The following is a 27,024-nucleotide window of genomic DNA, read 5'->3' on the forward strand; positions in this document are numbered from 1 at the left end:
AAATAATTGCATTACATGTATAAAGAAGAAGAACAGAGGGCCCCCTCCCGCTGAAGCTTTAATGAGGACAGTGGTAGAAATCAAACAACGTCTCTTCAGGCCAGCTTTACTTGTGCGAGTGAGGCCATCTAGAAACCTGCCAAACTTAAAGAGTATGAATCGCGAGAAGATCAAAAGCTTGTCTTGGTGTTCATAATGTCCCGCTGAAGCGGTAAATCAACCAGTGCCTGGGCCCAAGGCATGCGTGAAACCAGCAGCACACGCCGGGCCTGATCACAGAAGGAGGTGTGCGTGTGTACGTGTGTTTTCAGGACAAAAATGTTGGCAGAGGAAAGGTCTAATGAATCACATGGCTCTCAACACACCACTGCCTTCGTGTCACTTCTGTGGCTTTGATCTGACGCGAGCGCGGTAATTTTCGGGAAGTGCGGCCATGTAAGCTCCTCACACACGCGCCGCTCTAACTGGCTAAAAGAGAAATTTGTGTAGACGTTGACCCACCTGCTGCCTCCTGACAGGAGAGATGTAGTGAAGGGCTTTAGCGTCTGAATGCTCACAATGAAGACTCCGAGATGAAGCAAGCGTCTGCTCAGGTACAAGTGCCTGTAAGGAACATAAGGAGTAGGGATGAGTGTTTGGAAGAGAATGTGAGTCATAACAACAAGAGCTGAATCACATCTAAGCAGTACTATTTGGGACACACGGTTCTCAAAATAGGACCACAAAATCAAGCCTCAGTGAATGAATCGATCAACAAATGGGATTACCCAACAACAAGGTGAATGAGGTATTTAGACAACTTCTGCAATGTAGAGACGGCGGAGGCGAAAACTACACAAAACATTAAGACTGACTCAGCTTGGGGACTTTGGTCCTTCACTTGCACAGCGTGAAATATTGTTTTAAAACTGTATTCGCAAAATTGTAATAGCAAATCTTCCAATGGCGAAAGAGAACAGCAAGAGAACAGATCTTTGTAGCTAAGTGAACACTGCTGAGTATAAAACAGCAGTCTCTAGCAAAGTTAGGAAGTACTCATTTTGGGGAGCTTGATTGTACATTACAGCCCAGATGCCTAAGGCAGGCTTCATAGCCATTAAGGTGCCACCAAATCCCATTTTCAGTCGCGCCATAATATTGAATTATGTTATAAGTCAAATGTAATTCAAATGACTTAGCTTCAAATACAAGTTGAATGACTGAATTATTTTGTAACAAGCACTGGTTGCATTTGACAAGCCAATTAATCAATAGTGTTGTTTACCTGAATATTATGAGCCGAGTGGCCATCCAACTTTGTAGCTGCATTTAGTCATACAATTAATTAAGACAATACCCTGAATGCATCGCTGAGCTATTGGATTTACTCATGGCCCATACTGCAATTCAGACTCGGGTGTTGAAAAACAAATGAATGAATAAATGATCCATCAATACTAGAAATGCATGGTCGCACACAGCCACAATGCACGGTAGCAGGCATCCTCCAGTTGTTAACACGGTATGTAACCTTATCAAAATTAAAGAGATACCAATTTTTGAGATATGAAAAACATTCGTAGTTCCTCTCATTGAAACAAACTGGCATTGATTGGAAGTAAGAAACTTACTTTGAGCTTTGATGCTGTTTGTGTCACATTCGCTATCAACAGTAAAATTAAAAACAGAAGAGGTACTTAACAAGGTGTGATTTGTAGACGCTTCTGCGGTGTCGGTCTGGCTCTTTATACTTGACATTTGCCGACATCTTTACACCTTTGCTAAAACCTTGTGACAAGACGGCGTAAAATAAGGGGAAAAACAGACACACCTGCTGCTGTCGACACTTAACTCATCAAATCTGAGTCTGACTAAGAGAGGCCTTAGCAACTGTTTCTTACTCTTGAACAGAAAACGATGTCATCACCTTTTTCCTCCCCTCCAACGAGGTTGTGATTGCATTATCGGAAATTTGGCATCTGGGCGCGACCCTATTAACTGCTGGAGTAATCAACTTTAAGCAAACCGGGAGGCGAGGTGGATGATAAATTATTAGCGAGGAAGAGTTTGTTCATATTTTATTAAATTGCCCTGTCAAAGGGGGGCTCGGCCAAATTATCTGGGGCCTAATTTAATGGACGCTGGCCATACTGGCGAATCTGCTACAATTATTTATCACTTTCACACAGTCAAGAGGACGGACAAGCTTTTTTTTTTTTTTTTTTTTTTAAGTAGCAGCTACTGAGCAATTTGGATGGTGTTTTTTGCAATACTTATCAAATGCCAGTCGGCAATTTCTGTTTGCAAACACCTCTGTTACCTCTCATTACTTGTATGTAAGGTGTCTTCAAAGAAGAAGCAGTTTTACTGTATTTTAGTTTCAGTGTTTAGTAGTTAACTCATTTTGCGCATGTGCGACTGTTTAAAAAAAGCAGCTTTGGCAAAAAAAGATTCTGCAGGAAACAAATACATTGTAAAAATATTATTTTGTTGAATTTTTACTGAGTTTATTAGTGGTGGTTGGTATTATGCTTTTAGACAAAATAATTGTCTTTAAAGGGCTTCTACTTGCCCAAAAACTCACCAATTGTTTCAATGATCGATGAAATTTCTATCATACGTCTATCATACCAGGACGCACAGTTTTTAGGACAACACATTTTTTCAATTTTAGTTTGAAGCAGCCATTTTTGGCAAACTCCAACAAACTACGGTTGTCCTGATCCATTCATCATCATCAGAAACCAGGCCGGTTGCGATTTTCAGTTAATCTGAGGAAAAATATCAGATTTTTAAATGTTGCTAATTTTGAAAGTCAATAATGAAATTATTTAGTTTATAACCATATAAAAATGTATCATCTTTGGATAGCTTTTAATTTAAATCGTCCAAACTAATCTAAATCGCAACCGTGCAACTCAGCAGATCGGTGATGCAATATTGCCGAGTTTTTTCTTTTTACCTTCACCTACTAATGTGGGCAAAGCATTGCATTGAAGTTTCGTCATTTTGGGGATTCGCCGTGAAAATAGAGATACAAGGAGCCATTCCTTGCCTTTTGCACTTTTAAATTTTCAATAATTATGCTACCCTAATCTAATTTCCTTGCACTGTACAGTTTACAAAAGAAACAAAGGCAGTCAATCTATTCTAAAAATATGTAGCAATGCCATTTTGATTTTCCCGTTCGAGATAAAAAGAAGAATTTAGATGTATGATTTAAAAAAAAAAAAAAAACTGATTTGGTGTGAGCATGCAGGCAGGTGCAGTGAGAACAAGACAGCAAACAGTAAGTATGCGACTGAAGTATTGTAGGGAGGGGGGTTGAAAAAGAGGGAGAAGTAGAAGGGGGGGAAAAAAAACCCTGTCTTGGTAATTACCGAACACGATTAGGTTCTTGGGGGAACTTGTCTGGCGCTCGCAGGCCGCGCTGGCGAGGCTCGACCATATGGAGGGAGGCTTGCGATCGCTCTCCCCGAAGCCCGTGACCCGTCTGTTGCCGAGCCCTTGAGCTGAATGCGCAATGAGACTTGCCAGGCTTAATGTGCTACACGTGCGCCATTTATGCCACAAAACAAATCTGATCAATGTTAATTACGCGGCGGAAATAATCGGGAGTGGCTCATGCCACACACAAAGATTCACCAATACACACTTCATCATCTGCACAGGGACAGCATTTTAAGATGTGATTGGCTAAGCTTAAGAGCAGAAGTCTCCAGTTCCTAGACGTGAATCATTTTTATGTATGTGCGGTGCAATCGTCTATAGTGAATGGTTTCGGGGCCTGACTGATATGGATTTTTTTAAACCAATGTCGATTTTTGGCAGATAAAAATACCTATTACTGATCAATCGGCCAATTAATTTTAAAAATATATAATGCATAAAATAACAAGCTCCATCAGGCAGCAGTGCACTTATGTCTGTGGCAGTGCAGCCATTGGAAAGCCGTTTGTAACGTGTTTGCGAGACGCATGGAATGTTGCACCAGGGCTAGAAATGCCAACGTCCGTGGCTAGCCATTACCGACCGTCATCAGTTTCCAGCAATTGGTGAGAATCAGTTACCAAACAAACTGCAGAGAGACGGGGGTCACACTGCAGACATGTCTGTATTCATGGCACTCATGCCCCATGCTCATTCAACTCATTTCATGATGCTTATTTTTGTTCTACGATATCCTCGATATGCGCATACGAAGCCACGTATGCACTCCAAACACAAATTGCTAATGAATATTTAGTATTTTCATTGGTCCACTGTATTGTGCTCGGTAATATCATTGGTCAGATGTGACGAGACAATGAGTAAATCTATTGATGGCTTGAAGGTTGCCAGTAATAATCCATGAATAAACCACATCACATAAAAAATTGCAGGGTTCAAAGAAATGTGAAAAAAGTCGCAGCTTATAGTGAAACAAAAAGGTAAAAAAAAAAAAAACAATCGGCCAACTCTGGCCATTTTGCCGATACTTTTGGCAGATATATGAAATGCCTTAAATCAGCCGCTCCCTGTTTCTTACGGACTTAAAAAGAGAATCGGGGTAAAAGCATGATTTTTGTTTTTTAACAAGCTAGGAGTGGACACCAACAAGCACTACACGTGACTGGTCTGAGATATAAAAAAAAAAAAGGTTGGGAGGGGGGGGCTATTCCTGCTTTAGAAGTAGGCGGCTACGAGGTAAAGGCCCCCTACCAGGCCAAGAGGTACACTTGGTATGCAAGAGGGTGCTTCTTCAAAGAACAAGTGTGTGCATATATGTATGAGTGTGTGTGGTAACTGGTGTGGAGAGGGACTTTAGAGAAGGACAGTGAGCTGCGAGGAGAAGGTAAGCAGTGTATATATTTGTGTGTGTGTGTGCGTGTCTGTGTACAGATAGCCCTGAGTCCTCCCACGCAGTCTGTTTGACCCCAGCGCGTATGTGCTTAAACAAGCGGCATGTAGCCGAGGCAGCACATGGCTGTGCTTCGTTAATGAGGTGGGCTGTGCAAACGGGCCGGGCTTCTCATCTAATGAGAGCAGTTGAGCTGGTAAAAGCGCACTGCCGGAGTCCATGTCATTAGGAACGTTTCTGGCCGCGGACGTGGCTTGGCTCCAGAAGGCGCACGACAACTCGCGTTGACAATGTTATTTATTTTTAATAAAAACAGCCTAGATGAAGCATTCTAATGTGACTTTTTTTTTTTTTTTTTTAAAGTACCAACACAATGATGTAGATGGGGAGAATATATGGCGTGTAAATAGCAGGCTGTGTTACATTTAAATTAAACATGCTCCATTCCGACAGTGAGGCTAAAAGTGTGGAGCAGATGGTAAACTGCCGGAGTCAAAGCAACATTAAACGAAACAAGGGAAGGAAAAAAAAAAAAAGAAAGAAAACAAAAGGTGAATGCTCATTAATCTGTATAATCACATCTGTGGGTTCAATCTAACATCATATCTGCTTAAATGATGATCAAAAGAAGACATTTAAGCCAATACATTTTGATTGCTAAAATTTTTAAACCGTTAAATTAGTGGCTTTCGCAGGGAATACAATTGAATGAATTACGGGACAATGACTTGACTTGGACCTTTTTTTTTTTTTAACCATTTGTTAGGTACAGTTCAGCGGCATTTAATTTTTAAATACATTTGGATGTAATCGAACAATTTATTTCCCAACATTTTATTTTGATTTAACTTTTGTGCAACAGTTTTTTTTCCTTTTCTTAATATTCAAACTGCACATAACATTACAATGGTTTCAAATAATGTGAAATACAGTGAAACCCCGCTACTTCGCGGTTCACCTTTCGCGGGTTCAGTGCTTCGCGGGTCTAAAAAATATTCAAAAATTAAAAACTTTTTCGCCGAGCGGCACGACGGGGCGCTGGAGCGGTTAGACGGCCGGCGTGCGCCGAAGAAGAGCGTGGGGGAAGAGGAGAGTGGACGAAGAAGAGCACGTTCCCCCGGGCACGATCGGGGGCGACGTTTCGCGCGGTTCGGACCGTACCAGAGCTCCGGAGGAGGCCGGCCGGCGTGCGTGGCAGTTAAGCCGAAGAGGAGCACCTTCCGCCCCGGCACGAGCGGAGCGCGAGGCTGTCAGTTATGAATGAATAAATGAATAAATGAAGAATGCCACCTTTCATTTCACAGGGCACACCGGACGGCGTACCAGCAGGTAAAAGTCTAAGTAATTAAATAAATACATAAAGAAGTAATTGAATAAATACAAAAATAATGGCTGGGGAATAAAAAAAAAATGTTTTAATAATAATTTGTTTTTTTTTGTTATAACATGAATTTCACTCTCTCTCTCTCTCTACCCGTATTCTATATGGTGTACTGTATACAGGGGGGTATACTGTATACCTGTGTAGGTTTTTTTAAGCATTTTTGAAGGGGCGCCGCTACTTCGCGGATTTTCAGTTTTCGCGGGTGGTCTCGGTCCCCATTAACCGCGATAACCGGGGTTTCACTGTATACCTGTTTTTTCTTTTGTTTTTTTAATGAACACGTGGGCTTACTACGCTACAGTATTTTAATATTGGCCCTGGAGGTTTCGGGAGAGCCAAATATTTTGAGGTGATTGTCAAGATTGTAAAGTAGCAGTACACGCAATGATTGATGCACCATTTCAACATTATGGAAAAAATAACCACCAACGCAAAATTAACTCCGCCTCTGATAGTAAATGATGACACGTCACCGCACTAGCACGAGTGGTAGCGCCGACCACTGAACAACGCTTCCTAATTCCACCAACCAGCACTCAACTTAAGCATCACCTCCACTTAGCACGGCACCCCATAATGTTCAATAACAAAAACATTTAGATGCGAAGAGCTGGAGTCAGAAAACAAGCAGCAAATAGAACTTTTCAAACACAAACAAACTGCCCTCCCGTTGGAGCTCGATGGGAGAGCATCCAGTCGCTGAACGGCTGCCCACAGGATGAGCACATTATCACTCATGTACTGTAGTGAAGCTTCCAGAAAGCCTGAGGTCTGCTCCGGATTACACTGTAATGGTGCTCTTTAATCAATGCACAACACTGACCGACAGCCAGGCAAAAAAAAAAGAAAAAAAAAAAAAAAAAAAAGAAACGACAATCGTAAACTTGCTGCTGTGTTGTCGACTGAATTGTACAAAAGCTGAGTCACAGTTGAACCTCCAAAGTGGAACACAATTGCCAGATGAAAGTTCATCTAATTTTAAAGGAGGTTCAATGATTACCTGAGCATCTTTGTTTTGGCGCGAAACTTTGCTTTTACTTTGGAAAACAATACTTGAGACTTTGGCCCATTTTCTGACATGTTACGGAACAAAATACTAGCTGAATCAAAATTTGACTGAGTTTGTGCATTTTTTTTTTTGCACTGTCAAATTGACATAATGTTCTGGTTTTGAAAGTTTTTTTGCATTCATGCAATTCATCAACAAAATAATCGGCAGATTACTCAATTATTAAAATAATTATTAGTTACATGAGAAAATGTTTAAATAAATAAATAAATAAAACCTTCATTCTCTGTACTGACAATGTTTAAACGTCCCAAATTGTCAAAAAGTGCAATACAAGTAAGTACTGTACAACTATAAAGTAATAAAACTAAAATGAAGTGGAAAAACTACACATTCTTCGAAGACTTTTATTGATAGAAGTGTGCGTTTGTCGCAGGCAGCATGAGAACAGTACATATTGTTAAACTAACGGCATTTTCAACCTTGCTTGTATATGGAACAAGACCTGACGACATGACAATTTTTAGCCCTTTTCAAAAATAATCGTAATCGGCCAGAGTCGATATATTCACAGTTGCTCATGAAAAATTTAATCCTATAGTGAACTGTCGAAGACATGCAAGAATGACGTCCTCGCGGTGTTTGTCCACTACATGGAGGTTTGACTCCATTCAATTTGAAACAAATTTGCCCTGAGATATATTTCGAGCTGCAGCACAAACTATTTTTTGTGTGCTGCTTGCAACCTCGATATGTTGAGGACCTTCTGTATCAAGAGAGGTTAATATGTGAACGAAAACTAAAATAGAGTAAAACTATTCACCGAATAAAGAAGTTTATATTTATTAAATTGCTGATGATTCTGTGCAGCCAAGCAACTTTCTATGTTGTGCTAAGTTTAATTTGTGGTCGCATGGTTCTCGTCTTGACCAAAAAAAAAAAAAAGCCACAGGAAAGCAAAGCAGGCTTTTGGGGTTCATGGTTCAGATGCTCGCTGAGTTTAATTCTCACGAGATTTGCTGACATCACACATTGTTTGAAAGTTTTATTTGACTCCTGAGACTTTTTTTTCCCTCACAAAATTCTGGTTGAACTTCACATTGTAATACTTCTGAGGCAGTCAATGTTCCATTGTATTACTGAAAAGACACAGGAGCATCATGAGCACGTACAGGCCAGGGACCGCCGTGGTTCATCAGTGTTCACAAAACAGATGTTCATCCGAGCCTACCTTACTACAGTCGTTACCTTGGCAGAAGTGAGCATGGACATGTAACTCACAATGGATGCTAGTCTCCTCTCGTAATCCCTAAACCTACCCACACATGCACACTGATAAGAACAATAAAAAATAAATAAAATAAAAATACATCGAACACCACAGGGTGAGCGGAGTGTTCAAAGCCGCCACTCTGGCCTGTTTTCAAATGAGCGCTGCGTCTCCTCCGCCTTGGCTCCTGTTGCGATCAGCACTTTGATCACCTTCGACGGTAACTTCCAACCAAACATTTAAATTTAAAATCACACCTGCCCCGACAACCCGAGCATTAGAATTTAACAGGTGTTCTGGAAGAACTTGGTACGGAATTTGTGATTACGTGCCCAAATACACATGCGCAATGCTTTTCACGTGTATGCACGCACACGCGCGCACGCACACACACACACAATCTATCAGTGAAACTACATAGTGGGAAAAAGAACGCCCTCCGAACTGAGTGCTACGCTTTGAGATAGCAGAACTGTTTACCTGCTCACTTTTACATCGGTAGGTGCGAACATTAAAGACAGGAAAAAAACAAAACATCCAAAACACAGTTTGACATGTTCAGTAAACAAGCTTCATATAATGAGAGTATTTACAGAAATTCAATTATGAAACCTCGCTTTGAGGGACTAACTCCAGTTGATCAATTGCAGAAGGCAGCCTTGAAGCAAGATTTGAACGTAGCCTCACTTCACTCACGCCCAATCCCCCCAATCAAAAAAGGTACGTTCACAATGGAGGATAGCATATATTAAAGTTGCCATTTTGATGTTGTATTTGGTGATAGAGCGATTATCGGCGCCGATATTTTTAACTTTCAAGGCCCATAAATGAAATGCTGAGTTATTTTGGCTCGCTGCCACACAATTCTCGCTCTGTCTACTGTGCTTGTGGCCTTGCCTGCAGAATCAGATTGGCCCGCCCACAGCACCACCTGATTGCTTCCTTGTGCAGTGGGTAGCAGCCAGTCAGTCGTAAGATGCCTGTTTGCTTTTTCACCTCGAGGCACAGGCACTACAGGAGTGGTCCCGCGAGCAGAGGAAGGTAAGGCAACAGACTTTGCAGAAATTTGAATACATGTCAGTCTTGTACAACTCACAACTAATAAAAAAACATTTGCCGTAGTAAACTTGAAAGAGATGTTTCTTTTCATTGAACAATAAGACATGCAGCTGAGCCTGGGAGTTCCGTGCACTTTTTGTTAGACTTTTTGAAACCAAGTTGTCTATTTTCTAAGTTCTAAAAAAGTTTCAACACATCACTCAAGTTGTTTAATAAACATGTGCTTAAAGGCATTTAAACCAAGTCAAGTTTTGGAGTATTTATTTCTCAAAATGTTGATGCCATTTTACACAACAAACCAATATCGGCTTCAAATATCGGTTATCAGCTTCCATGACTACTAATAATCGGTATCCCTGAAAAAAGCATATCGGTCTATCACTAGTTGTATTTTTGGGAATGTACATGTTGGTGCCGGTGGTTGTAGCTGTATGCACCTTTCCATATGCATCTGTAGGTGCCTCAAACAGTCCCATTATGTATATCCCTTGCAGTAAAGAGCATTTCAATTCCTTACTTTACCGACAAATGATCAGGGGGTAACGAGACACATTTTTTGGTTTGGACGAGGCCGCCTTACCTGAGCCACTTTGGAACTTTGAAATGTCCTTTGTCAGGATCATTGTAAACTGAAGGTTCCTTGTTTCTTATTATTTTCTCATCACATTTTTCTGTCTTCCTCTGAGAACACAAAGGAAGGGCCACAACCCAGAACTCCAACTTCAGAAGACATTTTTTTTATCCCCAAAACAATTGGCCTTATTCAAATTTGTACCACTTCAGAAGCATTCAACTTTAGAGGTTCCACTGAATAAACATCCTCATCGCAAACAGCTCCTCCTCTAAATACCGTATTCATTACCGGCAGGAACACTACACTCCTGTAATTAATTACAAGCTAAACGATCCATTTATACATACGACGGCTTGGTTAAATTAACGGGGTTAAGTGGTGCAGGGCGATCGCGTCTCACTTAACATTTGGAGCTGATATCTGCGACAGGCTGTCGGTTATTACAGAGCAGTCAAATTGAACAAGGACAGCCGGCGGAGGCGCGAAAATTAATCAGCTGCCGCAAATATGTTATCTTGCAAAGTCCAGTTTGAATTGAGTGAGTTTATGTGACTATGATCTTAACTATATGTGGTCAAAAAAAAAAAAATCACGTAGCTCCACCTCATTAGCTGCCAATTGCCACTTAATTTGGATGCGGTTTTCATCTCACTGCAAGGCCCTCGATAACTCTAGGGTGACAGTTCAAAGATAGCGAGCTATCACATAGCACTGCAACCTCAAACACGCAATCTGGCATCGTCTAACACACTTATAAGCTCCAATTAATCACATGACTTGGACTGTAATTGGTCTGCGCTATGTGACACGCGTGCAGTCAAAGGACCTCAAAGGGTGTGTTTCCCAATCTTGATTGAGCCATGACATACCGGTAGGCAAGTGTTTTTATATCACCGAGAAAAAAAATAAAATAAAGTCACATTTGACAACCAAATCCAAATGTCACTAAAGGTAGATAAATATACGCAAATAATGATTACGATCTCGTCTCAGTTTACTCACAAATTCACAGCCTATAAACTGGGCATGGTTAATAATATTTGAACACAATGCTATTACGGTGTTGTAATAATGGGAACAGGTGGATGCACAGATTGATTGTACATCCCGTAATCTACTTGAAGAACATGTATTTCTTTGACTATACATCACTGTTATAGATAGATGAACAAAGACAAATTATTGATAGTTAATAAATATTGATTTTCAGACCCTTCCCGCTGCTCACCTGAATATGATGCAGCAGCGCAGTGTTTGAAAACGACTTATCTACAGCAAAAGACAAATGCTCACCTTCAAGTTGGTGAACAGTTGAACTTTACCTGAAGGTAAATTGGCTAATTTCAACTGGTAATGCGCTGAAAGCAATTTAACATGTGTTTAAATGTCATTCAATCCAACTACAGCCACATCCCCATTTATGTTCATTTTCAAACCAATGAAGTGAAACGGAATAATTTCCCACGGCACACCTGATGGTTTCTCACGACAGACTCTGTGTTGATGCAACAAGTTGACTGTAGACTTTACCACTCTGTAATGACGGTTAGGTTATGTCTTAAGGTCAATTAATTGGCAATCGCATGTTCTGACAACAATATGGCCGTCTCGCCAGCAGTGCGCTCTGACATGTGGCTACTTTCCTAAAAATGTGACTGGTAGCATAGTCACTTAAAAAATGTAAAATCTTCACTCAAACATAAGAAAAGACATCATTGACTAGTCACAGCCGACGCAACTATCGTCATCTTCGCCTTAACTACAAAATATTTGAAGTTGTTGAACTCCTACGGCAGAGAAAGGTGACATGACACAAAGGTTGTAAATCACTGCTGTAAGGTAAGTGATGAATTCTGACCTTAAAGTTGGTTTGTCTGTTGCTCGAGATGCAAACTGATGTCTGCTGAGCGCGTTGCTCCTGTATGTGCTCCTCCTGCTGCTGCTGTTGTTTTTGTTGTTGCAGCTGGGCCTGCAGTTCCAGTATCTGCAGCTCTTTTTGGGCCAGCTGGCTGCTCAGCTCCTGGTGGCTCTGCCGCAGCTCGGCCTCACTTGACATAAGGGTCTGGTAGCATTGGCTTAACTCGCTGTATAGCTGTCAAATAGTTGGGGTGAGAAAGGAAGAGGTGTCATGCCAAAGCCGTAAGGTAAGCAAAGCTGCACAGCTAGCACAGATTAGGGTAGCTAACAGCATTAGAGTCAAACAAGTGGAACATGCTTGAGTTATAAGACAGGTTGTTGATGTGGGGACGGGTAGTTACAAATTGCCAAGTGTGTTTTGGCTATTACAGATGAAGTGCTGCTTCCACTATTGAAAATACAAATGAAGTTTTCAAGCCAACTGTTCATCTTTACTTTTTTCACTTCAAAATGGGCTAATTTCAAAGAGACTAGTAAAACGCTTGTATGTGTTTTGATGAAAGCATGTAAAGACATGTTATTAACTATTTAACAAAAATGTGGAAGAAAATGTATAGTATGTTTTTTTTTAAACATTTCAGTTGAACACTCCAACCCCCTTAACACGAGGACGGGAGGTATTTAAGTTTTGCAATGTGTTGGCTGCATGCAAATTTAATTTTTTTCAACTTGGTGTGGAAGTGCTGCTTCCAGGAATGAAAATAAAAGCCAAAAGTCAGTGTAAATAAAGTTTGTCTTAGTTTTAGTCACGTAAGCTGCAGTTTCAATTAGTTTTCATTTTCTTAAAAGCATTTTTATTTTTACAATAAAAACTGGCAACATTTTTGGGGAATTCAATCGCAAAAGACATCCCTGACGCTGTTGAGCTGTCCTTTTCAAAACAAAATTAAAAGTCACACCTGTTTCACACTGCTTGTAAATTGAACTAATCACATCACTGGAAAGGGAAATAACACCACCTGAACTGCAACGTTCCCAAATTAACTGCACGACACATCCTTTTATGTCATTGAATTTTCAACTGTATCTCTTCTGTTTAGTTTTGTCTGATTTATCGCCACTGTCCTGTGAAAAACACTTATGTCTCTTTTTTTCAGATCATTCATTTTTACGTGAATGCGGTTTGTGCGTTACGGATATCCCATTCACATGAAATTAAAAAAAAGAAAAATATTTTAAAAATTGGACATATGAGTTTTTTAACAGGATTGCAACATTGTGCATGTTTGCCTGAATATTTTGTTTATTGTATACTTATTCTAAACTGTAAAGTGTCTTTAAATTCTTTTGAAGAGCGCTCAATAAATTAAATATATTATTATATTTTAATTCAATGAAATAACATGTTTTTTCAGTTTTAGATTCATTTACTTTGTTTCATTAACCGCTCTACATTAACCTACAGTGGGGGAAGGGCTTGTCTGTTACAACTGATTGTCCATGACATCAAATTCATTTTTTTCAAGTGCAGGTGTGTTTGTGTATGTGTGTTTACCTTCTGAGATGAAGTGGTATCAGCAGTGTGTGCTTCCTCCTGGTTCCTCATCACCCTCTGTGTGTCCACGTTGAGTCCCTCCAGTTGCTTGATCAGATGGCTCTGGGCCGTCGCGTGCTCTGTGCTCCGTTTGTACAACGTTTGCACTTCTGTAAATTCGCACCTGAGACACAAAGCGTGTCACACAAATTAATTTCGGGCACGACTGTGTGACTGATAAAATGTGGTTAATACGGATCAATTCCCAGAGTTGCTGCAGAATTACAAGCGTAAAGTGCTCCTCTAACGCGTGAAGCCATCTTTAATCACCGCGCTAAAACCTTGAGAGGCCTTCGCAAGCTCCGAATGTGACTGACACATTAGAGCGCAGCGGCCATTAAAACAGAAAAGTAGTTACAAAAAAAAAAAAAAAAAAAGGATGAGATTACCTCTAAGGCTCCTAACGGTTCCCAGAGTTTTTATCATATCGACTACAGCTTAGCCAAAGCCTGCCCAGTTTCCCTTTTTTCCTTCCTTTAAAGCGCATCCACTATGCGGGGCTTACAAGGTGGCTTTAGGTGAGCCGTGGTTGGAAATATCAGTGTCACCCCCGGAGCCTTGGCGTTGAAAGCAATATATTTAGCGTGATCCACATGCACTGCATGCACAATTTAACAACACACGCACCACTAAATGTCAACTATTTCCTTGTGGCTGGTAGAAGAAAGCAGATGAGGTGTCTGGTGACACGTGCAACTTACCCAAGGTTACGAAGCTGATCCTCTTTTGTTGCCACCTCCTGTTCTTTGATAGAGAGGCAAGTTTCAAGGGTACTGTTGTGGCTCTGCATCCTGGATACTTCCTGCCAGGCATTGTGTACTTCTTCCTCAAGATCCTGGAAAGGAATGATAATAATCTGCATACGCGTATTTTCACGTTGTAACATCAGGACAAATGAGCAAAAGAAAGTTGTCATTTACGAGAATGTTTGCAAATTAGAGGCAAAATTTGTAAACTGCAAGAGTACAAAAAAGTGGCAATTTTACTAGCGTTAAGTCATACTTTCAGTCAAATAAAATACAAATCGAGAATATAAGAATAAAAAAATATTCCAATAAATTTACAAGAAAAAGTTTACTTATTACTATGAGTAATTAGTCATAAGTTTGAAAGAATAAAGTTGTAGTACGAGGGGAAAAAAACAGTACCGTAATTTCACAACAAAAATATTGCGGTGGAAGTGGAATGCGTAAAAATGGCAGTTTTAAAGGAACAAAAATCATAATCAAAATAAATTAATGATTAATAAAAAGAATAAAATATAACTAAAAATGCAATTTGAAAAAAAATATATAAAGCACTAAGAAATTTTTTTTTAAAGACTCCATTTGTAATATGAGAAAAGGTTTAATATTGCTACATTTAATGTTTTTTCTATATAATGTTGCAAATGTTATAACAATAGAATAGTCATTTCATGAGGAAAAATGTCCAAACTTGTAGAGTAAAAATGTATAATTTATTTTAAAAACCATTAATATGAGGGAGAAACTATTTTACTCAAATAAACTAAGAATCTTTCAAGAATAAAAATCATAATTTTACAGGAAAAAAAATCTTAATTATATGGTATGTTGCTGTACGTCCAGAAAAATTGCAGATTGTTTAGTTAATTTGAGGGAATAATCAAAATAATAAAAAGTTTACTCAAAATAGTTCACAAGAACGATCATATATTTTTTCATGTTCAATTTCATACCCGTTTTCTTTCTATTGAAAGCTATAGTGGACGCTGTTTTTCCGTCAATGCTTTTAAACTGTGCTTTGCGGCATGGTTTTCTTTTTTTCATGATGTTAGTTTGAGAAGAAAAGGAGTGAGGGATCACAGATGTCAAGGTGTGCAGAAGAAAGGGAAAAGCCACAGAGGACAAGGACCATCCCGTGTGTGTTATTCAAACCTTGACTCTGGCCTGGGCAGCCTCCCTCTGGTCACGGTGGAGCTTGGCCTGCCTCTCGTTCTCCTCCAGGTCAGCTTGCAGGGCGACACAGCGGGACGTTAATCCCCCTTTCTCCTCCTCAAGCGCACGCGCCGCCTGCTGCGCCTCCTCCTCTTTCCTCCCCCACTCCGTCTTCAATTTCTGGATGAGGAGGAGGGAGGTGTGCGTGTCAGGAGAAGGGGTCGTGAGGGCCAAACAAACAATAAGACAAGAAAAACAAAAAGTTATTATTGGAGGAGAGTTGGATTTCGCTTGCGTTCGTCATTGTCTGCTGGCAGTACAAGTCAAAAAGTTGTGAACTGATCAGGATGAGTGATATATAGTCGCACACTTACTAAGCGCAGATTTTAAGTGACCATTAATTGTTTTTCACAGTATCCAAGTCAATTAGAGGTGTCACAATTGATTAATGGAAAATTAATTATCAAATTAATTGAGAAATATTTTCATCATCAATTACTCGCTTAGAGCCATTGTTTAACTTAAAATTGTCCAAATCCTCGAAATTCAGCCTCCCTAACAGTAAAGACTCTCTGATTTCTGTAGAACTTCACAAAAACCTACTGATTATATTTTGTGATTAATCAAAATGAGTCCTTTGGAAACATCTGCTTTTACTATAGAAAAGAGCAGTCAACATTTTGTTCCATACCTAAACAATTGAAAAAAATAATAGTCAGTTCAATCTTTAATCTCCTGTGAAAAGAACTGCCTGCATCTTAAATTGTGGGAACCAACAATAATCAGTTGATAAACAGTAAACAGAAAAAAACATTTAGCAATGAAATCAATGAATTTTACTCTGTTAATGGACAGACAAAAATAAATTTGATAAAAAATAAATTTAAAAAATCCATATTGGTTTTCAATATCCGCTAACATGACAGACATAAATTTAAGCTAGTAGACTATATTTAATATATTTAAAATGAGTTTAAATGTTCAATGTTTAATTCTCTTTTTTTTTTTTTATTTCTCAATTTGCAATGAAATTCAACTGAAAGTGACATTAAAAGCTTCAAGCAAGTGTAAAAAGTTAAAAGATTACTCTGACAATTTTATTGTGATATGAAGGATTGGGAGTTTGGTATCGTATTGAGAAAAAAAGATAAAAGCATTCTCAATTTTGAAAAATAAACATTTGAAATGTTAAGACAGCTGAAAAGATTATATTTTGTTATTCTGATTTTCCCTTTCCATCATACAAGTGACGGTGTCTATCTGGAATGTCAGTTTGCGATCGAGCAATCTGAGATCAATTATTTGTGTGAGTTTCCTCACAGGAGTAAAGTCAGCTGAGGAAACAGCACATAGTCACTGTTGTGATTATTTCTCCCTGTTTTCTTACAAAATTCAGGTTGTGACACAAGCATGCTTTGTATAAAGTCTGAATTGTGTGGGAGGAGTAATATAATTTTATGTAGAGTATTGGTATCACTTTTCTCCCCACCTATTGTGGGTATCGCTCTACTGAGTTGCCCCTTGTCGGGGTTTTACCTTGAAATGAATATGTAATGATTGGTGGGGCTTTGATATTTTGTTTTTTCCTTAATTTATTCCAGGAAACGCCCGCATGAGCCACTGATTGGCCAAGGTCACCTGTGCTGAGGGGCCTGCGTGAGCGAACCGCTGGCTGTGCTAGCCGGACACATGCAGGCAGAGGGGCCGCCGTGTCAGTTCTAATGAGAAAGGCGCTCCCCCTTTTGATGCTGTCCCCCTGCCATATCTCGCCGTGAGACCGTGCCAAAATTGTGAGAGGACTGTTCTTCTATCAATTAATCATAACCGAGTCCCGTGCAAGTTCTAATTAGGGGGAGGCCACGCCATACTACGCACTCTTTCCACTCTCCTCCCCACTGACGCAGTCATTAAGTATTTATCTGCAAGTTAACAACCTGCTTTTCTTTCGCACGTCCTTACCAGCTGTTAAGTATTCTCTGTTGTCTGTGGCAAGACAAATCCAGGAAGAAAAAAAGAAAGAAACAAAGATCAGGGTATAACTGTGTTCAAGATGAATCCACTGTCTCATCTGTGGCTAAAGACGGGCGGAAACACGTCACGTTATCGGACCAACCTGGAGTTCTGTGTCTTTGATGAGCAGCTGTTGGCTCACGGCTTCCAGCTTTTTCTTCATTAAAGAAGCCTCGTCGTCCATCAATGGGCATCTTTGGAGAAGCTTGTTAATCTCGTGCTGTTTTTCTGATACTTTCTGTGGAAAGAAATTCAGCAAAAAAGAAGAAAGAAGTGAAATGATTTACTTTTACCTTCTGAGGAAGGAACTCTTTGTCAAGGGTAAGCATTGAATGACAACGATATAGGATCTTATTGGCTAAAACTAGCAAATTTTCACGATTTAAAAAAAAAAAAAAGTAAAAACATGAAACAAAGGCACAATAAATGACAATCTGACGTGATGAGCTTCGACAGAAACAGACCAACTCAAAATGTTTGTAAACCACCCGTTCATATGCATCTCAGCGGGCGGCCATTTTGACAATTGCTGTCAAATGAAAATGACATCACAGTCCTTGGAAAGGTCACAGGCCGAAACCCAGAAAACAGGTGAGCCGTGGGAGGACCTTACCTGATTTCAGTCATTTTCAGTCGACAGCAAGCGACAGTATTTGCTGCTTAATTCATATGCCACAGTGAGAAGGTCGTGTTTGGACCAGTGAGGTTGCATAGAACATATTGTAAAGCAAATCTTTAACTTGACTTGCAATTTAAACAATGACAAGGACTTAATATTATCCAAAAAGGTGAAGATTTGTTTCCATTTCCATAAAATAAATAAATAAATAAATAAAAACTTTAAAAAAAAAAAAAATCTAAATCTGAACCAAGAAATAATCCAGTGAAACCTATGGGATTGGAGGATAAACCGCCAAATCATATGGTAGCAAAAGGGACAGACTGGGTATAATTTAGCTAAATATATATATTATACATACTGATTCGGTTTATTGAAGTTCGCGATCCAGCAACCTTTGTTTTTAATCTACTAAAATGTCATAGAATTATCTACCAATGTTGATCATTTTTATGACGTCATCATCATCCTTGGAAGAAAATCCAAGGAGCAATATAACAACCGTTGATGCAAAGCCAAATTTCATACCAGATGCATGGGCGGCTTTTGTGGCCCCTCGCTACGCAAGCGGCAGCGGCGATTTGCAATTGTCTTATAATCCACTACCTTCTGCGAGCGTGGACTCGTCTCAAATAACACGCTACTATGGGATGCAATTAATTGCTGCGATGTGGGAAATGGCTCTGATCCATTCAGATCGTGGTTTTAGGCGGTCCTCGCTACTTCCAGATCGCCGTGCTAAGAACACAGGGGCGAGGGGGCTTTAATAGAGATTTAGACGTGGGAGAGTCAACTAAATTCAAACGTTGATAATGAGGTCGGCAAGAACAATTTGAACCTCAGTCTTGCGCAACTCAAACCTAGGACACCAAGCTTAGCGTGTACGCAATCCCCATATGGTTAACAATGAAAGCTTATTATGTTCACAAAAAGTGGTCGAAACGAGAATAGTGGCTGCCATCTTTGAGAATTTATATTTAAAAAAAAAAAAAAAACTAAACAAACATGGAATGAGCACTTAAAATGGAGTTTTGGCGTGCATCTGGAATTGGTGGATATTTTCAATAGAAACGTGTCAGCCAATTGGAGAAGGAGGTTCAAACTCAACTTCACCGCAACCCTTCCTTCGATTTTTTTTCTTTTTTTTTTAATTCTCGATGTTAAGTATGTGTTGTCTCGTCCGGGGAGACACGTTGGTACGTCATCGAGTGCACACGGCATTTTGGTTTTAGCGCGGTCACTTTCAAAAGTGACTCAAAGTTTGGATTGTATTCACTGCAGGACTCATTCATTTTAAATAACTTTTATAAATAAACGCCCGCAACTTGTAAGTAAATACCCCAGTAATTCCCGTTACAAATTACCCACAGCGTTACTATTTAAACGCCATATCACCAATATCATCTGCTAAATTTGTCGCCAGGAATTTAAAAAATTGCAAATATATTTTCTAGGTTAATGTCACGTCTCAGTCACAGAGCATGCGCGTGTGTGCTCGTGTGTGCGCGTTTGCATGAGACGTGAGGTTAAACTCCAAGGCACTGTTTCTTTAAACAAGGAAACCAAACTTGAATTTATATATTTGCACCTTTTTTTACTTTAAAATAACTTTTTTTTTTTATAAACAATCCAATCCAAATTGAACATTCATAATTATAGTGTTTCAAAGAATTTGATTTGTCTTAATATTGTTTACATTTAAACATATTTTGTTCCCCAAAAAAATAATCGTTTGAATAATCATGATTTCAATTATTTCTAAAATAATCGTGATAATTATTTTTTTCATAGTCGGGCAGCCCTATACATTGCATGTATTGTGGTCCAAGACCATTTAGAAATTTAAAGACCAGCAGCAAGATTTTAAAATCAATTCTTTGCTGACTAATTGAGTTTTTTCTTTTTTTTAATACAGACACAATTACAGTATTTGAGACGACTGAAAATAAAAGCGTGAACAAGTTTTTTTGTGACTTGTTCAGACAGAAAACCATTCTTTCAAGTTATATTTCAGATGGTAATAGGCAGATTGAGTAATTGCTTTTAAGTGGTTCTAACTTATGATTCATGTCTGAATCCATAACAGCACCAAGACTTCTGTCTTGATTGGGCACTTTCAAAGACAGAGTCAAGGTGAGAACTCTTTGAACCCTTTCAATTTTGGGGCCAAATACAATGCCTTCTGTTTTGTCTGGATTGAGTTAGGACCCGTTCTCTTTCTTCAACAGTCAATGCTACAAGCTTGCAAGATTCAAAACTACACAGTACCTGCTCCAGATCTTGGATGTGGAAATCTTTGGCCTGAAGGATCTCCAGCACTTTCCTGTCCTTCATCTCACCTTTGTGCTTCTCCCTATAAGACAAAATGACGACTGCAGATGAAGTGTTTATGTCAAGTGAAAGTGACGTTTTTAAAAAGGTCGATCACAGAGAAACGTATCAAAAATGCCCAAAAAATATTGCAGACTGGGAGGAATTTTTCATTCATTAATTCTCTTGCGCTCATTCAAGGTCGCGTCGCTGGGGCAGTACCTTAAGCAGGGAAGCAAAGACTTCCCTCTCCCCAGCACCTCCCGGGGGACCCCAAGGCGTTCGGGGGCTCGCCTGGAGACATAGTCTCTGAGGGTGAATGGTTGTCCTGAGGTTCACTGGCGACCAGTCCGGGATATACCCCGCCACTCGTCCAAAGTCAGCTCAGACAGGCTACGGCTTACCTGCCACCCTTATGAGGACAGCTGTGATATAATGGCCCCTTTAAAATCAATCACCATGAACGCAGAGCCAATTCCTGTTCTTCCTCTATTTAACTGTATCTAAAGATGAAGAAAATGCATAGCATTCAAAAGATTTACAGCAGCACCAAAGTGAACTTTCTTTCAGCCCTCGGCACATCTTTAATCGTGTGAACTTCTAGGGAGACAAAAACAGAGCAGCAATTGGGGACCGGTTTGTTTCAACTGCTCGAGGCCACCAGGGCCTTTCCCGCTCTCCTCCTCCACATACTCAATGCTCACTCCCGCTACACCTCCCGTCTTCAAGGCCTTTCCTCCAGTCTCTTTGCCTCTTCTGATCAACCTTCTCCCCTGACAGACACTGAAATAAGTATCTGGGGGGTCCCTCAGGGTAAGAGATGGAACGCGAGCTGCCCTAGCTACATCTCCTGGTGTGTCGGGGCTGCGCACACCGCATTCCCCCGCAAAGCAACCAATCGTTCGGCAAAAAAAAAAAATAAATCTACACAGGGGGAAGCAGGGGGTTTGAACGGAGGTTCCCGGTGGGAACCTGCGCTTGACTGGAGTCGACACAATTACCATGTCAATATCCTCCTGCGCATCAGGTGATACAGTACACACACTGCGATCTCTGGGTGGATGTTCCTCCGGCAGTCTCCACGGACCAGCACACTTTGATGGGTTTCCTGTGGGGCTGTGAACTAACTGAAGAGAGTGTGGAGAATGAACGGGAGGCACCTGTACTAAGGGACTCTCTCTATGCACTTGTACGCACTGTTTATTTTCTTACTTTCCTGTTCAGTTAACAACTCTCAGACCCTTGATATTGTATGTACTGCACAACAATGCTTATTTGAACTATCTTCACGCTTGTATTTTGGTTCTGAGGCTGAGACCTAACCCGTAGTGATAAGCTTTTTTCAGGGCCAATACCGATTATTGGTAGCCATGGAGGCCGATAACCAATATTTGAAGCTGATGTTAATTTCTTGAAGAAGGGGGTAAAATGGTGTCATTAGTTTTAAAAGTTTAACAAAAAGTGCACGGAGCTCTCAGGCTCAGCCGCATGTCTTATAGTTCAATGAAAGCAAACATCTCTTTTACTACCGCAAATCGTTTTCTATTTATTGTGAATTGTAGTCGACTGACATTTATGAAAACTTCAGTAAAGTTTGCTGCCTCACCTTTCCTGTAGCAAGTGTGGCCCGAGGTGAAAAAGCAAAAAGGCATCTTACTGTCGATTAGCTGCTTCACATTGCACGAGGAACCAATCAGATGGTGCTATGGGCGGGCCCATCTGCTTCTGCAGGCAGGGCCACGAGTAGAGCAGAGATAGTGCTGCAGCGAGCCAAAATAAAGCTGCTTTTAATTTATCGGCCTTGCAAGTTAAAAAAAAAAGGCAGATTCCGAAAATCTGCAAAATGCCAAATATCGGCCCTGATAATCGGCCCGGCCGATAATCGGTCTATCACTACTAACCAGTCGGATATTATGCATTACCAAATGGGGGCCAGATTTGGTAGCGATGCACTATTCTAACATTGGATGATACATGGCGAGGAATAACAAAAGTAATTGCATGTTGTTGTGCCTTTTCTTTGAAAACTGCTGGATTGTACGCCACAGACTCTTCACAATCACCAAATTGGCCCTCAGACTCCTCTCAAATTAGATATTTCTCCTTACCAAAGCCAACAGCCATATGCTGAGAAGTAAATACATGAGATCTGAGTTCCCCGTAGAATGACGGTGTTCAAACCGGAACAAGTGACAAATCAGAGAAATTATACCACATTCATATTTATCAAACTTGTTCAGTGCAAACACACGCTGTAATTCTCCAGTAGCTCCAGCGACAAAAGCCAGTAAGGATGTCTAAACCATATCCAAACATCCTGTGAAAAAGTGGTTCAACATGCTGCAGGCGAGAGGACTTTGCTTCAGGGATGAAAAATGTTAGCTTTGCAAAATAACAACCTGAGAGAAGTCAAAGGGGTGCCTGGTCTGCTTTACAGGCGGCATGCTTACGACTTTCTGCGCCAGAAATTCCCGTCCTTGGATCTCTCTGTCCAAGAACATACCCCAAAACAGAAGCCTCCTATATTAGATTACATTTACACACATGGGCATTGTCAGGAAAACTGTACATATTTTATCTATTGTGAACGTTCCCATGCCACTGATCTTCATGTGGCTTAGCCACTCCGTGAAAAAGGTCATATTCAATCTCAATTTATCCGTTAAAGATGCGTGTTGGCAGGGGTCTTTCAACGGTCCGCAACAGGAGCCGTGTAAGAGTGTTTTCATTAAAAAGGTTTCCATGGCTGAACGGCGATGCTGAGGATAACAAGGCTTAAACCGGCATCTGCGCCAAATTCCGTCCTAACCCCAGTAGAACGGCCAAGGTGCCTTACCTCCGCCAAGCGACTTTCACGCTTATCTCACGGCACTTGAGAGATTTAAAAAAAAAAAAAGAAAAAAAAGACGCAATGTACAGCTGTGGGGTTTTCGGACAAAAGATGCATCTACTCACCGCTCAACAACCAGACTCACAGCCTGGGTCAAGTCTGGATGCTCAACTTGAAGTCGTTTCCACAGGGACCAAACAAAGTCTTTATCAGCCTGGAAAAACAAAGTTAGCATCTGTCAATATTAATTGTCCAAAGAAATTATTCTTCTCTTTCCTTGATTTAGTGTTAATACTGTTTTTTGACAGTGACACATGTCCGTTAACATTCATTCACCGAATTTATGTCAAGGTTTCAGACAGAGACCAATTTAGGCACAGAGGCAGCCTAATTTCTCAATGGTACACCTGGAAGGAAAATAAAAAATAAATAAATTAAAAAAAAAAGGCTGCCCCAGTGCGACCAGCCTTTCGAGGGGTGGCGGAGGAAGAAAAGCCTCCATTTGGTTCAAGCATTAATAGAATAATATCGGAAATATCGTTTATCATGAGGTTTGTGTGATTGTTTTATTGTGACAGGCCAGAGAACCATTGATAACTTTTTGAATGTTAAGATAAGGCCGGATATGTTGAAAAGTCCTAACCAACACTCTGACACAGGGCACTTCCAGCACTAGTACTTTGGAGTAAGTTACCTACCGATCTTGTAGAATTCGATTCAAATAAAGACATTTATGATGACCATGAGCATTTTCCGGAAAATATTGCCCAAAAGCAAAGGTTGCAATTTTGTTTAAAAAAATAAATAAATAAATAAAGAGTGAACCTAGAAAGCTTGGATTTTGAAAACGATAGTCCATAATTTGGGTGCAGCTATATTTTGCGCTGGTGTACCAAGGAAAAAAAGTTGACTGCAATCATTTAACCTGAGCAAAATGTTTGTTGAGAGCCCCGTCTGCACATTTGAATAGAAATGAATACTAAGTTCACATAACAAACAATGCATTCAGTTTACATTCAGATATCTGAGGTCACATTACTTTAAGAAAAAATCCAAATAATTAAAAAAAAACACACACACCACAAAGAATTGGTTTAAAACATTTTTAGCAACAAAAACGTGTATCTTGAAATCAAGAAAATTTCGCCACCCCTGTCTTAAGTCATATTCATTGATGAGAGGAATTTTCATCAAGAATATACAACACATAAATAACATCCAAGAATATAAGAATGTGCATGTTTTAACCACACGGAGAGAGTCTTCGCAAAGAAAGACGGCTCTGCCATCGCTCACTGGAATTGTGGCGTTAGAAAACTGGTTTTTATTGAATGTTGATCCGCACATTTTTCATGGTACACACAAGCACGGACAATCCTATGCCAAAAAGTCGCATTTCTCCCAAAATGGACTGACGTGGCCGTCATCGAACCGCCACATTATAATAGTTCATCGAGTTGATCAAAGCACAGCAGGAGTGCTTGTTGTTGGAATTTTGACACTTCTTAGCATTAAGCAACATTTTCCTTTGACTTCTCTCCAGTAAGGACAGCAGCAAAACATGTCAGTTTTCTCTCCCTTAAAAAACAAAAATGAAGAGGAATCACTGATGACATTAGCATACCAGGGAAAAGAGAAGTCGATCAATAATTTAAGCCGTCTTGTACAAAACAATTTTTGATCGGCCCAAGTCAGTGATGAGCGCCTCTGAAGGCAAGCGTCAGGGGTGTGACCTTCTACTCAAGGGGAGCACGCATTGACACTTGTCGTGATGCACTATTTATGACCAGCGAGGGGCTGCCATCCATTTTGATATGGAGCTTGCCGTTTCTTCATTAATCAAGCCCTCTCCAGATCTGTTTTTCCCAAAGTAAGCAGCCCCGAAGAAACTCAAAACTGATGACAGAGTGAGTCATCTTCAAGTCGACGAACCCAGCCGGCCCCCCTGACACATTTCCAAGTCAAATTGTCTCTCGAGTTTCTTTACAGCTACATTTCGTTTAATGAGGGACATCTAAAAAAAAAAAGAAAAAAAATACATTTCTGACATTAAAAGACAGAATTATACCAAATCGACTTGATATAAAATTATCTGATAAATTATGTTCACATCATCACAAGATAAAAGTCATCCCTCCCACTGGAATCCACTGGTCTCCAATTAGTACATGAATTTTAGCCCCCCATCTCAAAAGTGTCTAATCAATTATTTAGCAAAATGGCAGAGCGGACCTTGATGAGACCATGAGAGCAACATATAAAGTGGAAGGACTGTCAAGCTATGCTATCTGCATGCATCTGCGTGGAAGGTTTTGCTGGAGATTCTGCAATGCAGCTAAAGTTAAGCAGCGGTGAATAACTTGAAACCATGCAGGCCCTTTAGCCGCCATTAGACGCCAGACAGCCAAGTATTTGGTCAAGAACCTCATCAGTGCGCATTTAAACGTGTTGAATGTGCGTTTGATGGCTGGATGAATTATTCATTTTACATGTTAAGACACTGAAACACCACGGGCCAAACATAGTGGGGCGAGCCACTGGAATCCAGCCACACATAATAATTCAATTAGCATCAGTCTAGCAGGAGCACTTGCTGGCTGACAGATGGGCGCCTTTGTAGTTAATGGCTGTCCCTGAGTACATCTTGCCAGAGACTTAAGACATCACTGATATTCAAATAGCAATATTTAAATAGGACACTATAGAACTAAAGCCCCCCCAATTAGACGGTCCGAAGCTCTGATGTCGTACTCCAAGATGAGACCACCAAAGATGTTGCACGTTTTGGACCGTTTATGTTAGTGGTAGCAAGAAGCGATCAGCTCTTAGACAGCAAACTTACATTACGGCAGTGCTTCTCAAATAGTGGGGCGGGTCCCCCTGGGGGGGGAGTGGTGCGATGCTGAGGGGGGCGCGTGTGTCCCTGGGGAACATGCTTTTTTCCTGCCATACTACAATAAAGTGTATTTGCACATCCACTCCAGTAGATGGCAGTGGCGCTCTCATTGCCCATTGTGCACAGCGAGTATTAACTCTACGGTTTAGGTCTGTTTTGCAATGAAAAAGCTATTATTTATAATTGCGGCGGAGAGAGGGTGGTGGGGTGGGGGCACGAATTGTTTTCTTCTCTCTGGGGGGGGCGTAACTGCATTACGGTCAAAATGTAGCTGTTCAATTACGTCATAAAATATAGAAAGAATTAGGGCTTCAACTCGTTATTATTTTAATAATCGATTCTTATGTTGATTATTGTATGGATTAATCGATTAATCAATGAATCAGAAAAAAATGGGAGATTTTTTTTCTTAAATTGTCCTTAGAAAATAGACAAACGGTTGATCATTGTTTTACACAGTAAAAGCAGATATTTTTAAATGTCTTATTTTGAATTAAAATGACAATAATCAATCAGATTAAATCTGAGAATATTTACTCTCAGGAGGCTGAAATTAGGGGGATTTAGACAATTTTAGGTCTCAAAATAATTAATCGAGTATCCAAAGAATGTTTGATTAATTTGATAATTGATTGATTGCCAATTAACCGATTCAGTGTTGCAACTCTGTAAATGCTACAACAGTTCTGTGACAATTTAAAAGTGGATAGAAAGTAAACTCCAATATTCTGTTTCTTTGTACAAAGAAGCCATACTCAAATTTATACATTTGCACTTCTTTTTAAATATTTTAAGATAAGATTTGTCTGTATTTTAAGATCAAATAAATTTGATTTGTTTGTTTATATATTTTGTTGTTTTGCACCCCCCACAAAATAATCGTTTGAATAATTGT

At 40.0% G+C, this 27,024-nt stretch overlaps 1 protein-coding gene across 1 annotated transcript in view; it reads right to left on the bottom strand.

Annotated features, from left to right (window-relative positions):
• The window catches only part of cntln (centlein, centrosomal protein), a 122,107-nt gene that overhangs the window by 92,416 nt on the left and 2,667 nt on the right, over positions 1-27,024 (bottom strand). The window contains exons 2-9 of the mRNA XM_088302843.1: positions 23,359-23,447; positions 20,362-20,446; positions 17,578-17,712; positions 15,465-15,644; positions 14,268-14,401; positions 13,528-13,690; positions 11,974-12,207; positions 502-603 (exon numbers count right to left, since the gene is read on the bottom strand). Coding sequence (XP_088158969.1) covers positions 502-603; positions 11,974-12,207; positions 13,528-13,690; positions 14,268-14,401; positions 15,465-15,644; positions 17,578-17,712; positions 20,362-20,446; positions 23,359-23,447 — 1,122 coding nt within the window. The remainder of the gene's footprint in view (positions 1-501; positions 604-11,973; positions 12,208-13,527; positions 13,691-14,267; positions 14,402-15,464; positions 15,645-17,577; positions 17,713-20,361; positions 20,447-23,358; positions 23,448-27,024) is intronic.

The sequence above is a fragment of the Idiotropiscis lumnitzeri genome, chromosome 8, assembly GCF_059441095.1.
Source record: "Idiotropiscis lumnitzeri isolate Australia: NSW breed Sydney's pygmy pipehorse chromosome 8, RoL_Ilum_1.0, whole genome shotgun sequence".
Taxonomy (NCBI): Eukaryota; Metazoa; Chordata; class Actinopteri; order Syngnathiformes; family Syngnathidae; genus Idiotropiscis; species Idiotropiscis lumnitzeri.